General features: G+C 39.5%; 1 protein-coding gene across 1 annotated transcript in view; it reads right to left on the bottom strand.

The window, feature by feature from the left end:
• Window positions 1-7,659: 7,659 nt before the first annotated feature.
• Window positions 7,660-17,099, bottom strand: part of LOC129138182 (syncytin-1-like) — a 50,724-nt gene continuing 41,284 nt past the window's right edge. Inside the window, 5 exon segments of the mRNA XM_063802819.1 lie at window positions 7,660-7,787; window positions 7,790-8,890; window positions 8,893-9,103; window positions 9,312-9,586; window positions 10,684-11,043. Of these exon segments, the coding sequence (XP_063658889.1) occupies window positions 7,660-7,787; window positions 7,790-8,890; window positions 8,893-9,103; window positions 9,312-9,586; window positions 10,684-11,043 (2,075 nt within the window).

The raw sequence follows: 17,099 nt of genomic DNA, 5'->3' as shown, positions 1-17,099 counted from the left end.
ATGATCAAAACATCATTTGTTTTGGACATTTTACTCATTCACTTATTTTGGCAAATATTTATCAGTTACCTGCTATATGGAAGGCACTGTTCTAAATGCTGGGTTTATGATTTGAACAATATAGACCTCCTGCCCACCAGATGCTTAAATTCTAGTGAGGAAGTGCTTCCTTGTTTCCTATCAAGACTCACTTCAGCGATCTCAATGGGGGAGAATTGCCCTCCAGGAGCTATCTGTCTCCAGTGAACAATGGACAATGTCTGGGGATGTTTTTTAGTTGTCACAACTTGCTGGCCATGTAGGAGTAGGAGACTCAAGGGAGAGTTTGCTACTGGCGTCTAGTAGGTAGAGACCAGAGTGGCTGCTAGACACACCACGATGTACAGGATAGTCCCCCAAAATTAAAAAAATATATCTATAATATATATTATGTATATAATTATGTAATATATTCTAAAATGTCAATAGTGCCAAGGCTGAGAAACACGGTTCTACTTTGAGGTAATATATTTTTAGTCAAAAGAAACACACTTACAATTTAAGATCCTTGTGTAGACATCTTAATATGTCTAGACGCTTTGCTAAGAATTGTGTTCTCCTTACTACCTCTATCAACCTCTTCAAGTCCAGAGGCATCCAGATACAAAATACTCTTTAAACAAAAACAAGAATGTTAAATAATAGAATTTTAAGCACCGAAAAATTGACAAGGATGGTGAATGGGTAGAGAAATTCAAAAGAACTTGTTATTTTAGTATTCATCTTTTGGTGTCCATTTAGTACCCTGAATTGTGATTCTGAAAGTGGGGACATTGTTTGAAAGTTATGGTGTGGTAAGTATAATTTCATAACAAGAAAACGAACTCATGTCCTCTTTTTCCTTATTTTTGAGACTTTTTTTGAAATTTCCTTCAGAAGAAGAGTATCCACCTGAATGTAAAATCAATGTTTTACATTTTAATGAAGAATAGTAATTTCATATGTACTTTGAACATATTTTTTTGACCTCAATAGAAAGGGGACTGATAGTTTACAGAAGATGTGGTGAAATTACATAGGTTATGAACATATGCATGTTCACATTTTATAAACTTATGTATGCAGGTAGGAATGATTTATGGATATATAGTTTGGTAGACATCGATGCATCTTTGTAATAAAGTCCACCCTAAAACTTTGTTTTTGTAGGCCGGGTAGGTGGGGGGTGGGTAGTGTAGGGAAAATTAAGTCAGAAGACAATATTAACACAACTAGTATAAAATTTTTTTACAATCTGTCAAAAATTATGCCTTACAAGAATTTATCATTTTCATTTTGTTTGCCAACAACTGGTGACTTCTTACATTGCCTTTATTGATTTTAAAACATTTTAACATACACAGTTGAGGTGTCTGTGAGTAAAAGTCAATTACATAAACTCAGAAAGCCACCATCATAATTTAATAGTGGGATATATTTGGGAATAGGAGTTGCTATGCCATATTCCTTTGTGTCAAAATACGTATTTTTGAATGGCAAACAATTCTATGTAATTATGGGCTAGAATACATAAGAACCATAAAATGAATACTTCATAGCACAAAACAGTCAAGTAATATTCTCTATTCTCCACTTCACTGTGGTCAGTAACATTGCTATGATGGAGTTCTTATATGTAACATATAACACAGCCTTTCTAATTTTTCAAACTTAAAAAATTCAGTGTTATGCAGTAGAAATCTCTACTATTCAACTACCTTAATTGATCATTCTGTTTTCTAGAGAAATAGTGTATTTTATGGCTAATGAAATAGCATGCACTTATCCTCTAAAACTGAGTGTATTCTTGCATACTTGCACTTTATATGAGCTTGATGTTGTAGAATATGACCTTGGCAAGTTGTTTATATTCTCTAAGGCTCGTTTTTTCCCAACTGTGAAAAAATTAAATGGAAAGAACTGTATACATTTCTCAAATTTGTTATGTTTATATAAACTACAATAAATGAAACACTTTGGCACACTCAGGAGTGTATAGACTAGAAGTACAGCCATATAGTTATTTTTCTTTAAAATAAAGTTGTAGATTGTTTGCATTAAACTGATACATATCAGCACTAATAAATCTCAGAAGCACTATGCTGATTCTTAAGCAGGGAGAGAGCAGGGAGAGGGTTGATTGGGCAAGACATTTCAAGAGAACTCTAACTATGTGGGTAATGAAGTAGGGAGGTAAGTTTCACAAGTAAATGTTACATTATTCTTTGTAATTTGTTGCATGCCTTCATTAAAAAATATAATTGAGTATCCAATTGAGCCTACTCCCTAATTAGTGATCATCAGAAAATGGGGTTATTCTCAAATATTTCTGGCGTCTTTATTTCCATAATGCACAGCACCTTTCACCTCATCGGTACCCCCGTGAGCAAAGTTTTAGCTCAGTGCATGTATTTTTGTAGGACTATGGGTGAAGCTTAAAATGTTCTTCATATATTGTTCTCTGTGTCTATTTACTCAGTAATTTTTATACCCAACAAGATGATTTTCTTTGTTGACTGCCATTGTAAGGTTTTCCCCCTCTGTTTATCTCTGTAGCTGTGTGCTTATCTATGTGTTTACCTTTTGTAATGCCCCACAAAAGCTCTTGTCAAGCAGGAGAAATCATTATGTATTTTTAATATAGCGAGAGAGAATAGTGAGATTCTTGTCAGTCACCCAGCTATGGACGGGAGGTTTCTGGAATTTCAAGTCTATGAGTTACCTCCAATTCACATATGTTTGAAACCTTTGCTAGACCTTATCTACAAGTTTCAGAAAGGTCTGTTTTAGATTGGCCACAGTACTGGTTAAAAAAGAAAGATCTTTGCAGAATCCAAGTATAATGCTTATAATATTAGAGATTAGCTTCAAGCTAATATTTTTAATCTCTATTTTTTTTCAAGCAGTTCCTCAAATAAACATTTGAATGATTGACAATTAGTAGGTGTTACCTGCTAGTTTGAAAACGAATTTTAATTTAACCTTCACATTGTTGAAGAAAAGTATTACCACTCACTCAATAATTAAATTTAATTGGTCTGAGGATTTAAATGCTGTCTGGACACCAAACATTTTAAATGGTGTATATTTCACTACTTTAAATCAAATCCTGAGACCACAACTACTAAATATATTTAATCAGCTTGTGCTATGCCTCTATAAGAAAGTGAATTTAATAGCCCAATTGCTGATATTTGAAAATGAAAATCAAAACCAAAGGTAAAACAATATGTTTTCTGTACTGAGTTCTGAACTGTACATATTATATTTTTTATTCTAGAGCTTGACTATCTGTACTTTTTTCTTACCTGTCTTTTAATCAGTGCCATCATCAACTGTCTACCCATCATAATATCGACCATTTATTAAACATATTCCATGTTTCAAACATTCAGGCGAGTTTTTTTAATCTGCATTAAAATAAGCCTCACAATGCTATTTCGCTAAAAATCTTTTTTTTTTATTATTATACTTTAAGTTCTGGGATACATGTGCAGAACGTGAAGGTTTGTTACACAGGTATACACGTTCCATGGTGGTTTGCTGCATCCATCAACCCATCATCTACATTAGGTATTTCTCCTAATGCTATCCGTACCCTAGCCCCCCACCCCTCTAACAAGCCCCGGTATCTGATGTTCCCCTCCTTGTGTCCATGTGTTCTCATTGTTCAACTCCCACTAATGAGTGAGAACATGCGATGTTTGGTTTTTTGTCCTTGCGATAGTTTGCTGATAATGATGATTTCCAGCTTCATCCATGTCCCTGCAATGGACATGAACTCATCCTTTTTTATGGCTGCATAGTATTCCATGGTGTATATGTGCCACATTTTCTTAATCCAGTCTATCATTAATGGACATTCGGGTTGGTTCCAAGTCTTTGCTATTGTGAATAGTGCCGCAATAAACATATGTGTGCATGTGTCTTTATAGTAGAATGATTTATAATCCTTTGGATATCTACCCATTAATTGGATTGCTGGGTCAAATGGTATTTCTGGTTCTAGATCCTTGAGGAATCGCCACACTGTCTTCCACAATGGTTGAATTAATTTACACTCCCACCAACAGTGTAAAAGCGTTCCTATTTCTCCACATCCTCTCCAGCATCTGTTGTTTCCTGACTTTTTACTGATCACCATTCTAACTGGCATGAGATGGTATCGTATGGTGGTTTTGATTTGCATTTCTCTAATGACCAGTGATGATGAGCTTTTTTTTCATATGTTTGTTGGCTGCATAAGTGTCTTCTTTTGAGAACTGTCTGTTCATATCCTTTGCCCACTTTTTGATGGGGTTGTTTGTTGGTCTTTGTCAACAAGAATAATTATTTCAAAACAATTATGTACTCTTCCTTATTTTTTTTTTTAAACCTTTGTCATCCTTTACCTCCTTGAATAAGCACATAGTTTACTATGGCACATATCCACATTGCAATGCTCTATTCCCAACATAAATGTATTTTCTTTTAGAAAATCTCTGTTATTTAATTTGATAATATGCAGACAGAAACCTAGCCATGTTGAAGCTTGTGGAACCCTTTTTGAGTAGTTTTATCTGCATTTGGAGAGAAGTGGGGTCATGCTGAACTCTCTCTCTTCTGTAACAGAGAGTTTGGGCATTTCTCTCAAATGCAACCAAAGAAAGTTAATAAGAAGAGTGAGCTGATTCATTATGACTTTGGGAAATCTCACTACTGTGTGGAGAATATAATACAATATGAGAATAGGGAAGTCAGTCAGTTAAGCTCCATTGAAAAGGGTGACCACAGAAGTGGCATGTGTTTCAACTAAATTGGTAGCAATGAACACAGATGAAATAGAGTGACTTGAGACATATCAATGCCAAAGATTGCATATTGCTAATCTTTGTTTGTAGACTGCCATTCTCAACCACTTTGGCAGGCCATTTTAATTTCAAAGACCATGTATCTTTATTTAAAAGGTTTATTTTTATACCATTGGGCCAAATTCTGTGGCAAAGTAATGCACAGAAATGTTGTGGCTTCCTTACAATCTTAGGGTCATTAGAAGAGAGAAAGTCTCTTTAACAAATATTTTCTAGAAGCCAATTCTACTAGTTTCATATCAAAGTCCATTGTTATCCATAAAGCCTAAAAATACCAATACATTTGATCTTGATATTCCAGTACATAGGCTCCATGTTTGTGCTGAGCCCCTGTGTATAATTTTCTTAAAAATTTTACAAGTGGAAAGCATCAAGCCACTTCCTCACCCATCCTATGTGTTAAAATCAATGTTGTAACAGGCATCCTTGGATCAGATACCTTCTGGCTCTTGCTGTCTTTGTTGCCTGCATACTGGAAGATAAGGATTTGGCCAACTAGCAAGGGATTGCATAGGGGAGCTCACAGTGTCTCATTCCTGCTTGGCAGTGTTTGAACACTTGGTGTCATTATGCGAGTTATCATCAATCAGCAGGCAGCTGCTTTTAGGAATTCCAGCCGGTTAGCAAACATTTGCACTTGTGGCTTCCTCCCTGAGTGTGCTGGACCCGGGGCCCATCAGACAAGAGAACTGCACACACAGTCACTGCCTGCTGCTCAGGACCACTCAAACAGCTGTTGCAGCTGGTGTTGAGATGCTCACCTGGCAGCCCTGTTGGAGTTTGGAGGGAGATGTGCAGATTAGGGTCTGTTTGCTCAACACAAAGGGCTTTCTGTGAAAGGACTGTGAGGAGGTAGTGGAGAGAACAGAGGAGCTGAGAATAAATCTAACAAAACATTCCTTAATAAAATAAACCAGGTGATTGCAGACACAGGAGTGTGACAAGACCATCCTAACACAAAATGCAAAAAAGGACAAATAAAAACCATTTGGATCCTGATGGAATGACAGAGGCTAGCTAGCTGTGTTAAAGGAAAAGGAAGCAAAAACACTCACTCTGTAGCCAACTAAAAAATACTCATTAGTATATACCATGTGCCCAGCCACCTGAGAGATGCAAAATGGGGAGTTATGGCTCAACAGGCCAAGAGATTTCAATTTTTTTGAGCAGATAAGACAAACCCATGGGAAGCAGGTAGGCAGAAAGATGGCTTCCTATCACAAGCTGAAATTTAAGGCATGTAGCTTTTAAGGGGGAATGAGAATTGGGATTTTCTAACTAGGTAATTTTCTGTGAGGGAGTTTCTCCAGGCCTCTCAGCAGACGCAACTGTGCAACTCCTGAGTTTAAAAGCCGGGGTGAGAGGTTTGCAGTGAGTTCAAATAAGTGTGAAATATGCCGGGTTTTAGAGTGTGGGCACCAGAATTCTTTGGGAGCTTTGAAAGACTTCACTGAACGAGAATCACACAGTTGTTACAATGAAGAGTGTGAGATAGGCCTGAAATCTGAATTTTAAGCAAACAGCTCAGATGTTTCTAATATAGTTAACTTAAAGCCTTTACCCTGAGAAACACTGCTTTAAAGATGCAAGGAAGCAAAGGAAATTCAGACTAAAGTTTTCCTGTATTACAAACTTGCAGCTGCTCTGTGATGAATTCATGGAACTGCATTCAAAACTGTGTTGTTTGTTTATGTGCATTGCTTTCTTGGGGGACAATGTTTATAAATTTCACTATACTCCTCAAAGAGTTTGTCCACATTTCCACTCTCAGAGTCAATAATCTCTAAAGGTCTTGTCTTTTCTTTTTCTTTTCTTTTCTTTCCTTTTCTTTTCTTCTTTCTTTCTTTCTTCCTTTTCTCTCTCTCTTTCTCTCTCTCTTTCTTTCTTTCATAAAACCACTTGTTCAATTTCTCCATCCTGTATCTAAACCTGGAAAATTCATTCTACTTACTTCTGTGGTTTCTACTTTTGTCATATCCTCTCCAAAGTTAAGAGTGCAACAAATCACTACAACTGCTGGTCTTTCAAAACCTAGACATTTACTTACATTATAGGACTCATCACATTCCATTATGATTAGTTGCTTTTCCCCATGGAAATCTGAGGAAGCAAAGCGCAGGGATTATGCCATAGAATTACTTTTGCTGTTTTGTATAACCATCAGCAAACATGGGTGTGGTGCACAGAAAGTATTCAATTCATAATTTCTAATAGCTGAACAAATGAATATGTGTGTATGCTTAATATTGAGAAAGAGAGAATTACAGAACTGAGGACATTTGTTCTGTTTTCTTCTTTTCATCTGAAACTATAATTCAAGAATAGTTTGGTGTTTAAAACAAACCAGGGTCAAGAGGCTTTAGTTACCTAGCTAAGGTTTTTTTTTGTTTGTTTGTTTTTGTTTTTGTTTTGCGGTTGCAAGATTTAATAGAGTGAAGACATAGCTCCCATTGAAAGGGAGGGGACCCAAGGAGGGTAGCCCTTGCCAGCTCGAATGCCTGGGTTTATATCCGGATCATTGTCCCACCTTCTGTGCTTTCAGGCAATAGATGATTGGCTATTTCTTTACCTCCAGTTTTTGCCTAATTAGCATTTTAGTGAGCTCTCTCTACTATCTGATTGGTCGGGTGTGAGCTAAGTTGCAGGCCCCGTGTTTAAAGGTGGAAGCTAGGCTTCCCAGCTGGCTTAGGGATTCTTAGTCGGCCTAGGAAATCCAGCTAGTCCTGTCTCTCAGTGCCCCCTCTCAACAGGAAAACCCAAGTGCTACTGGGGAGGTTGGCTGATGACCGCTCTAACTGCTTCCTGCTGAATTGGGGCATAGTAGGTGTTGTGCAGTTGAGATTTCCTCAGGAGGGGTGCCTTTGATGTCATTAACATCAGAGCATGGGCTAGCAGGCTGGTCCAGGGGTCCGTGGTAGATTTAGTCATGGACTGCATCTGGGGCTCCATTTGAAGAATGATTTGTAGCTTTACAGCTTCAATTTTGGAAGAGACAAACTTAACAAGGAGGTTAAAGATACAGGGTCCAAAGAGGAATAACAATATTATAGCTGCTAGAGGTCCTAAGAAGGGGAGAATCCAGGGCATCCATTGGCTGACAAGGCCCCAGGGTCCGGTGTTTTGAAGCTCCTCTGCTCTACGTTGTATTTGATCTCGAATTTCTTTAACTTTCTCTGTGATGATTCCGGATTGATTAACATAATAACAGCATTCTTCCCCTAAAAATAGACAGGTTCTCCCTCTTTTGGCGGTTAGCAAGTCTAAAGCTCTTCGATTTTGAAGAACTACTGCTACTAGGGAGTTAAGTTGATCTTGCAAGGTGACTAGGGAGTCAGCAACCCATTTCATGTCACCATTTAGTTCTTGAGATAGTTTGTAGTAGAACTGAGTAGAGGTTGTGATACCGCCAATGCCAGTACCTAATCTGCCTAACCCTCCTGCTCCCACAATGAAAGTAAGAATGGGTACTCTTTTGTTGCGGGGCTTAGGTACGACATGATTGTATAAATCCTGTTCAGTGTAGATGGTCATAGGGGGCACTAAGAATGAGAGGAAGCATATAGATTCTGATGAGCCCTTCAAACAATGATAGGCTGAGGTACCACAGACAAAAAATATTCCTGAGGGTAGGCAGGCTATTCATGTGGGATGACTTACCCACCTGATGCATTGGGAGTTGGGTGTGTCTATAGTATTGCTAAACTTTACACAGGTGAGGTTTGAGGTATGGGTTATTTCCAGATTGGAAACAAGAGGTCCTACTAAAATGGAAGTGGTGTTTATTTCTGTGCTGAAGTTGTTCCATTGTTCAGGTACAAGGATTGAAATGTATGGCCTGAAGTACAGGGGGAGGAACATCCAACAGTTAGTAGCGTTTTGGGCCGAGACCTCATGGAGCCCAGTGAGGGTGGTATTAAATAGGCTGACCAGGTGAATATAGGTATGGAGGGTTTCATGTAGTTTTGAGAGATCTAGTCCTTTGTAGGAGCCAGGGGTGCTATGTACCTGGGTCAGTCAGGAGATTTTTCTCTTGCCTGATCTTGAACTCCACCCCCATCAGACATACCAGTATGGGTGAAGTAAGTCCAACAGACAGTGGCTCCAAGTCCTCCAGGACAACTAGGATTAATCATTTTCCCTGTCCAATAATGAGTATTTGCATGCATGCAAAGAGTGGCAGAGTTATAGCAGTTGTGGGCCATATGGGTGTGGGCAGTGAAGGTAGGGGTTCCCGTCTATTTCCCTTTCCTTTCCTTTCTGATGGCCCTGGCAGTGTAAGACTGCCACCTCTTTAGGTTTCTGTACAGACAGTAATAATTTCCTAATGGCTTCCTGATGTTTGATAAGTGTTCCCTTGGAAGTTAGGAATTCCCTTTCTCTCCATATTGTTGCATGGGCATGGAGGACTAGGTAAGCATACTTAGAGTCTGTATATATATTTACCCTTTTTCCTTCTCCTAATTCTAGTGCCGGAGTGAGGGCTATTAGTTCCACCAGCTGAGCACTAGTTCCTGGAGTGAGGGGATTTCTTTCAAGTATTCCATTATCACTGACCACTGCATACCCCACTTTTTGAAGTCCTTTTTCTACAAAAGAACTTCCATCAGTATACAAGCTGAGGTTGGGATCAGTCAAGGGAACCTCTAGAAGGTCCCCTCGAGTGGCGTAGGTTTGAGAAATTACTTGTTGACAGTTGTGTTCTATCTGTTCTTCATTGTCTGGAAGAAATGTGGCTGGGTTAAGAGTTGCACAAGTGTGCAGTCACAGCACTAGCCCTTCAAGTAATAGAGCCTGATATTTAAATGGTTGTCTGACAGCCACAAGTCTCCTTTAGCAGTGAGTATGCAGTTCACATCATGAGAAGTCCACACAGTAAGATCTCTTCCCTGTATTATTTTAACTGCTTCAGATACTAAGACTGCTACTGCCGCCACTACCCGTAAACAATGAGGCCAACCCTTTGCCACTACATCAATTGCCTTACTCAGGTGTGCCGTGGGTTGCAAGCTCATCCCTCAGACCTGTGTAAGGACTTCTAGAGCTATTCCTGTTTTTTCTGTGACATATAAAGAAAACTCTTGCCCCGTTGGCAAGCTTAACACTGGGGCTTGGGTTAGGGCCTTCTTTAGGGCCTGGAAAGCCACTTCTGCTTCAGGTGTCCATCTTAATAAATGGGTAGTGGCTTTCTGAGTTTCCTTAATTAGTGTATATAATGGTCTGGCTATTTCACTGTACCTGAGAATCCATACTCGGCAGAAACCTGTTATGCCAAGGAATCTCTTAGTTGCTTTAGGGTTTTGGAATAAGGATAAGCCAGTAAAGACTGGATATGTTCCTCACTGAGGGCCCTGGTCCAATTGGATAATTTTAGCCCTAAGTATTTAACCTGCTGTGAGCAGAGCTGAGCCTTTTGTTTGGAAACCTTGTAGCCACAGGTAGCAAGGAAATTTAAGAGCACTTGGGTGGCTTGATGTCACTCCTGTTGGTTTCTCAACGGGAGGCTAAAAGTAAATCATCCATGTACCAAAGGACAAGAGTGTCCAGGTATGAGAACTGGCTCAAGTCTTGGGCTAATGTATGGTGAAATAGATGGGGACTATCCCTGAACCCTTGGGGTAAAACAGTCCAGGTGAGTTGAGACATTGGGATTGAAGGATCTTCAAAGGCAAACAAGAATTGAGACTCAGGATGTACAGGGATGCAGAAAAAGGCATCCTTAAGGTCCAGGACTGTAAACAACTCTGCTTCCTCTGGTATTTGGGAAAGCAGAGTATAAGGGTTAGGTACTGCTGGGTATAGAGGGACATGGCCTCACTGATAATCCTGAGATCTTGCACCAACCTCCACTGTCCATTGGGTTTCTGTACTCCTAAAATTGGAGTATCGCAGGGGCTATTGCATGTTTTTACTAGGCCTTGCACTTTTAGGTCCTTAACAATCTTTTGGAGTCCTTGTTGGGCCTCAGGTCTAAGGGGGTACTGCCTTTGGTAGGGAAAGGAGGCAGAATCCTTTAGTTTAACTTGAACAGGATGGGCATTCTTTGCTCGTCCATATTGTCCTTCTGTTGCCCAGACTTCAGGATTAATTCCTTCCTTAAGCAGGGGACAACAAGCAGGTGTTCCTTCTCCTATGTTCAGGTGTATAATGGCCCCTGCTTTTGCTAGAATGTCTCTCCCTAACAAGGGAGTGGGGCTTTCAGGCATAATTAGAAAAGCATGTGAAAAGAGTAAAGTTGCCCAGTCACAACTTAGTGGCTGGGAGAAGTTGGTAGTGACTGGCTGTCCTAGGACCCCTCGGATAGTGACAGATCTGGAGGACAGCTGCCTGGGACAGGATAGTAAGACTGAGAAGGCTGCGCCAGTGTCCAGGAGACAGTTAGCCTCCTGGCCTTCAATGGTCAAGCATACCTGGGGCTCTGTGAGAGTGATGGCATGGGCTGGCACTTGCCCCGGGCACCCTCAGTCCTGCTGCCTAGCGAAGGTCTTTACAACGTAGTATATTCAACTGGAATCACGGCACCTTCCCTTCCAGTGATGCATGGTGTCAGCTAAAACAGGGCTCTATCATCAAATATGACATTAATACAATTACCAGTTACAGCAAGACCCAATGTGGAGAGGTTTGTTTCTGCAATGGCATAACTAATTCCACCTCATAATGGGAGAGGCAGCTAAACATTCGTGCTCCCAACTTTGACGGTTGTCATGCAGAGACCTCCCTGGTGGAGGAACGAATGCTAGTAATCATCACTGCCCCCCATGCTTTCCTCAGGACTGCAAGGCATGCTTCCTCCCCCACAAGCCCTGTGTTTTCCCCAAAACACATTTATTTTCAGCTGTGGAAGAAACTTACTTTCCTTCAAACAGAGAGCTGCTTCTGGCTGGGGGCTTTTAGTGGATGAGCAAGAGCTATAAACAACTCCTCATCCCCTTCGCCTGTAATCTTGGACTTTCAATCACTCCACTGCAGCATTAGAAGCCTTCAGATTGGCAGGAGCAATGACTACAAACCATGTTTGCAGTCACCAAATAATGAGGCTGTTTGTGAGACTGACAAGAGTAGACTTTATCGGCACTGCTTCTATCGTGCGTTTGAGATGGCATTCACATTTCCAGAGAGGAATAAAAGAAACCATCTTGGAAATGTTGGGGGCCCCATGTAAAAAGACAGCTGTTCTCCTTACTGTTAAGAGACAAATGGCTGTAATTGCAGCCCTGTGTGTCACAGATATTTCTACTGAAGCCGATGATGGTAGAATTCTGGGGAGAGCATTACTGTGGGTAGAAGAGACAGCTGAATGGGTCACTTGAGAAAAGCTAGTAGTAGCTGATAGAGTTGAAGATGGCTCTCAGTCCAGGAAATAAGTGTCTTATAATAGAAGAAGCAAGAAGTAATTAAATTGGATAAAATTGGTGGTTATTGAACTTTAGTATCTATTTGTTGATTTTTTTGTTTATTAATTTGCAGTACAATTGGCTAAAATACTTTCCATTATTAATTCGTTTTATACCTTTGTTCGATTTGTTTTACAACTGATTGTGGTTGTTGTCATGGTTTATGAACCAACAAGTGACACAGCAGAAATTTCTTCAGATTTAAGGATCTGGCAGGCGAATCTATCTCAGGTTAGTGTTCGTTAATTAATTAATTAATTAATCCACTCATTCACTTTAAAAATTCAACATGTATTTACTGAGCACTTCTTCTGTTGTAAGATTTCCTCTAGATAATGTGAATATAGTTGGGAATGAGATAAGCATAGGCCTGACTCCAAAGATGTCACCTTATTATCAGAAAAGACAGACAACAAACATGTAAGTTAGCATAATTGCTAGGAAAAAAATAAAACAGGAGATGTGATAGTGACTGGGACTGGGAGGGCACTTGAAGAGTCAGTGAAGGTTCTTCTTAGAAAAGCTGAGATCTGAAAGGTAAGGAGGCAGCCATATGATGACCTAGAGAAAAAATTTTAAATCAGAAGAAACTGTAGCAAACTCAGCCTGCAGGATGGTTATGAACTTGAAGAACTCAAAGAAGAACTTGAGTTCTTGAAGAACTCAACGACACTCCGTATGACTGGACAGAGTGATCTAGAGAGTAAGTTGTATGGGATAAGTCTGAGAGTGGGGCAGAAGCTGGATCATATAGATAGGGCTTATAGGTCATGGCAAGGGGGTTTGAGTTGTGCAACAAGTGAGATGAAAAACCAGTAGGGGATTTTAAGCAGGAGAGTTGCATAATCAAATTTAAATTACCATAAGATCAATTCTTGCAGCTTAGTGGAAAGGGACTAGAGAAGGAAAGAACAGAAAAGCAGGTGGATGACTCCAGACACAATTGTTGTTGTCCATGATAGAGACAGTGGTGACTTGAACTAGGATGTCAATAGTTTAGACGGAGAACAGAAGATAGATTCAGAACACATCTGAAGTTATATTCAAGAGTACTTGCTAATGGATTTTATGTTGAGAATGAGAAGGAAGAATCAAAGATAAATCTTGATTTATCTTTCCAAGTTTTTAGATTCATCAAAGTTGCGTACCGCAAATTCATGTTTTCATTAGCCAACATTTCTAGGGTGCTCTTCAGTGTGTCTTTGGACTGAGTTGGGGGATCACAATTATTTCATACATGCACAGCTTTTTGATGTGAAGAAGAGGAGTGACACAAGCAGATGGATAACTTATGCATGTAGAGTTGGCAGAAATTATATATAGTTGGCCCTAATTATCTGCAGATTTCACATCCACAAATTAAACCAATCTCAGATTGAATTTATTTTTAAAAAATTAAAAAAAAATAAAAATAATACAAGTCTTAAAATACATTGTAACAATTATTTACATAGCATTTACATTGTATTATGTATAAGTAATCTAGTGATGATCTAAAGTATACGGGAGGATGTGTGTAGGTTATATGCAAAGACTATGCCATTTTACATAAAGGACTTGAGCATCCATGAATTTTGGTATTTAGGGTGGAAGTGGATCTTGAACAAATGCCCCATAGACACTGAGGGAGAGCTGTACACCAAAATGCAGGTGGATATGGAGATGAGAGAAAATTGGTTCTACATGATCACTGCAGAGTTACTACTTCTGCGTACCGTTGTTGAAAACCATGAATAGTGATTCTATGGTATTCCTCACTTCTAATATTTTGTGATTTCATAGAAATTGAAAAGAGGTCCATGAATTAGAGTCATGCAGGGCAGGAGTGTATAGGTTAGTTAGGGTATGTTCAGCTGCATATTGGGGACCCAAAATAATAATGACTTGAACAAGAACCTATTTATTTCTCCCACATGTAATTGTAGAAGAATAAACAATCAAAAGATGATACGGTGATCCCTGTTAGGGAGCCAGGCTTTTTCCATATTCTTTCTTCATCATTCATAGGATTTTACCCCCAGGCACATAGCCCAAAATGGTACACCACTATGTCTGTATTCCAGGCCTCAGAAGAAAATAACACTTTCACCTTGAAGGTGTGATCAATAAGTTGCACAAAACAATTTGACCCATTCCCTGATGATCAGAATTTACTCACTGGGCCACACCTAAATGCAGGTGAGACAGAGTCTACTGTATGTATGTATGTATTTATTTATTTATATTCTGGTTCATTCTTTTGCTTTGCAGTGAAAACAAACTAACCAACCAACAGTATTCTCTAAAATAAGTCTAGAAGGATGATTATAGGGTTTAGGCAGTAATAAATCTCTGCAGATAAGATAGGGGAGAACCTTCCTTTTCCAGGGGACAAAGGAAACAGCCCTGACCACCTTGTTTATTGTTTACATATTTGGCATATTTTTCTTCCCTTTAGAATGGAAGCTCATGCAAGTAAGCCTCTTGCCCGTATCCCCATCCCTTTGAGCAGTATGTTTTCATAATACACACTCAACAACATTTTTTACTGAAAAGATGAATGAATGGATGAATAAATGAACATTATTTAGTCTATGAAGAATACAAAAAAAAGTAGATGATAGCTGAGGATTTATTTGTTCATACATTCATTCTTTTCCTTTAGTTTCTTTGTTATTGTACAAAACAGAGCCCAGTTCTCTCACCACCCACTTCTAACAAATCTGGTTGGAAGAAGGAGGGAGAAGCAGAAGTAGACATACCCCTTTGTGTGGAATATCTGAGAGAGGAGAAAAGTTGTGCTTCCCTAAGGAGAGGTGGGAAGCAATGGTCCTAGTGCATAAGAGGTACTCTTGCCATATTATTAATAGTTGAATATTTAAGGAAGCAATATATTTTATAAAAAGAGGTAGGTAGAAAGAAGAAGGCTCCATGGCCTCACAGGATAAGAGAAATAAGAAATTTGATTCTCCTTTGCCTGGGGAAATCTCCACTTAAAAGACATATTAGGACAGGCGCGGTGGCTCACACCTGCAATCCCAGCACTTTGGGAGGTGAAAGCGGGTGGATCATTTAAGGTTAGGAGTTCAAGAACAGCCTGGCCAACACAGTAAAACCCTGTCACAAGTAAAAATAAAAAAAATTAGCCAGGCATGGTGGCGGGTGCCTGTAATCCCAGCTACTGGGGAGGCTGAGACATGAGAATCATTTGAACCCAGGAGGTGGAGGTTGCAGTGAGCCGAGATCATGCCACTGTACTCCAGCCTGGGTGACAGAGTGACACTCTATCTCAAAAAACAAACAAACAACAACAAAGATCTCAAAACACATTTCCCCTTCCTTTTAACTTCTAGTTAGCTGCATTTTTTTCACATCTTCTCTTTTCCTTCTCTAAGTTAGAGTCTTGTGGGGCTCAAAAACAGTGATTCTCTTGTTCTAGGTAAAAGTCAGCTCTTGTAAAAGCAGCTGGGATTCAGCCTTCCACCTGAGCCTCCACCACTGCAAACAGTAGAGCCCCCCCAGGAGAAAGCACCTACGGGCATGGTAAATTAAGGAGAAATCACATCTTATGATGGAAAACTATCCCATCAACACCTTTGCTAAAGAGTTTTCATAGAAGAGAGACTTCACAATAAGATATCTGTGGGAAGATCACTCTGTTATCTAGAGAGGCTATGCATGGAGTCTACAGGAAAATAAAGAGTCTGATACCAGAATGTCAACCTACATTTTTATCCATCAGTCCAGGCTGATAGGAACTTTTCATTAGTCTGTGTTCTGCCTTCAGTCTTCATGGATGATGTAGTTGGAGTAAGAACATCCAAGTTTCTTAGAAACTGATGTGTCCAATCCTTAACTCTCTCCGGTGGCAGACTGGAGAAATTGACCTTCTCTGATATAGGTTTAAGCCTTATTCTAAATATTCAAACTCGAAGGTCATCATGTTCTTCTGGCTGGTCCTGGCCATTGCATAGACACAAATCAGCTGAACAATACTTGGATGTCTGGAATCCTCTGGCCACTGTTTGTTGTTGATAGGAAGCCTTCTGCCTCTCTTCTTGCCTTGCAACACATACATAGTTATATGGCCACAGTGTGGCTTTTCTGAGAACCATGAGATTTCACACAGGGTTCCCAAGGTACCAATCACTTGTGTTGTCATCTTAGATGCTACTATACGCCATCAACCTCATCATAATATGAGCTATGTGCTGAAATATCCCTCTAAATTCTTCTTTCGCCTTTTAAATATTTTCTTTTGTCTTACATGTGCTAGACACTGTGTGAGATATCATGAATACTGAGGCAAACATGCCCCTGCTTTCAAAGAGGATGTGGTTTAATGAGGAACCAGAGAGGAACACAGAAATAGGCACTTACGGCAAGTGATTAAGTAGATTTTAAAAGGAAATCAGAATTCTACTGGACTTGATAATGACATTCTCTAGGACCTGTATCTGAGTAGCTTGGTCTAGCTCACAACACAGATACTATTCAAATAATGTAAGGAAAAAGGAACCAGTACTAACCAGTCATCTTTGTGCCAGACTTCAATTGTTTTAAGATGATAAATTTGTGCTCAGAAAAAAAGTCTATCTATTTTATTTTTCCATCCTGGTATAAGTCAAGGTATACCACAACTTTTAAAAAGCATGTGTATGAAGGGCCAGCCTTCAGACTGAACATCTTCACCAGTTCTTCTCCCTGTTTATGCTACACCATTGACGATCTCCAAGATTCACTCTCTCCTTCCCCTCTTTCTTGTTTTCTACCGGAGCAATTTCCCTAAAACACACATTAAATCATAAATACGGAATGGCAAATTGCTCGTGCTTTAAATAAGAGAGAGACGTCTGCC

Source organism: Pan troglodytes, chromosome 21, assembly GCF_028858775.2.
Source record: "Pan troglodytes isolate AG18354 chromosome 21, NHGRI_mPanTro3-v2.0_pri, whole genome shotgun sequence".
Lineage (NCBI taxonomy): Eukaryota > Metazoa > Chordata > Mammalia > Primates > Hominidae > Pan > Pan troglodytes.
Note: the sequence above shows the minus strand (reverse complement) of the source record. Positions and strands in the feature narration are given on the sequence as shown.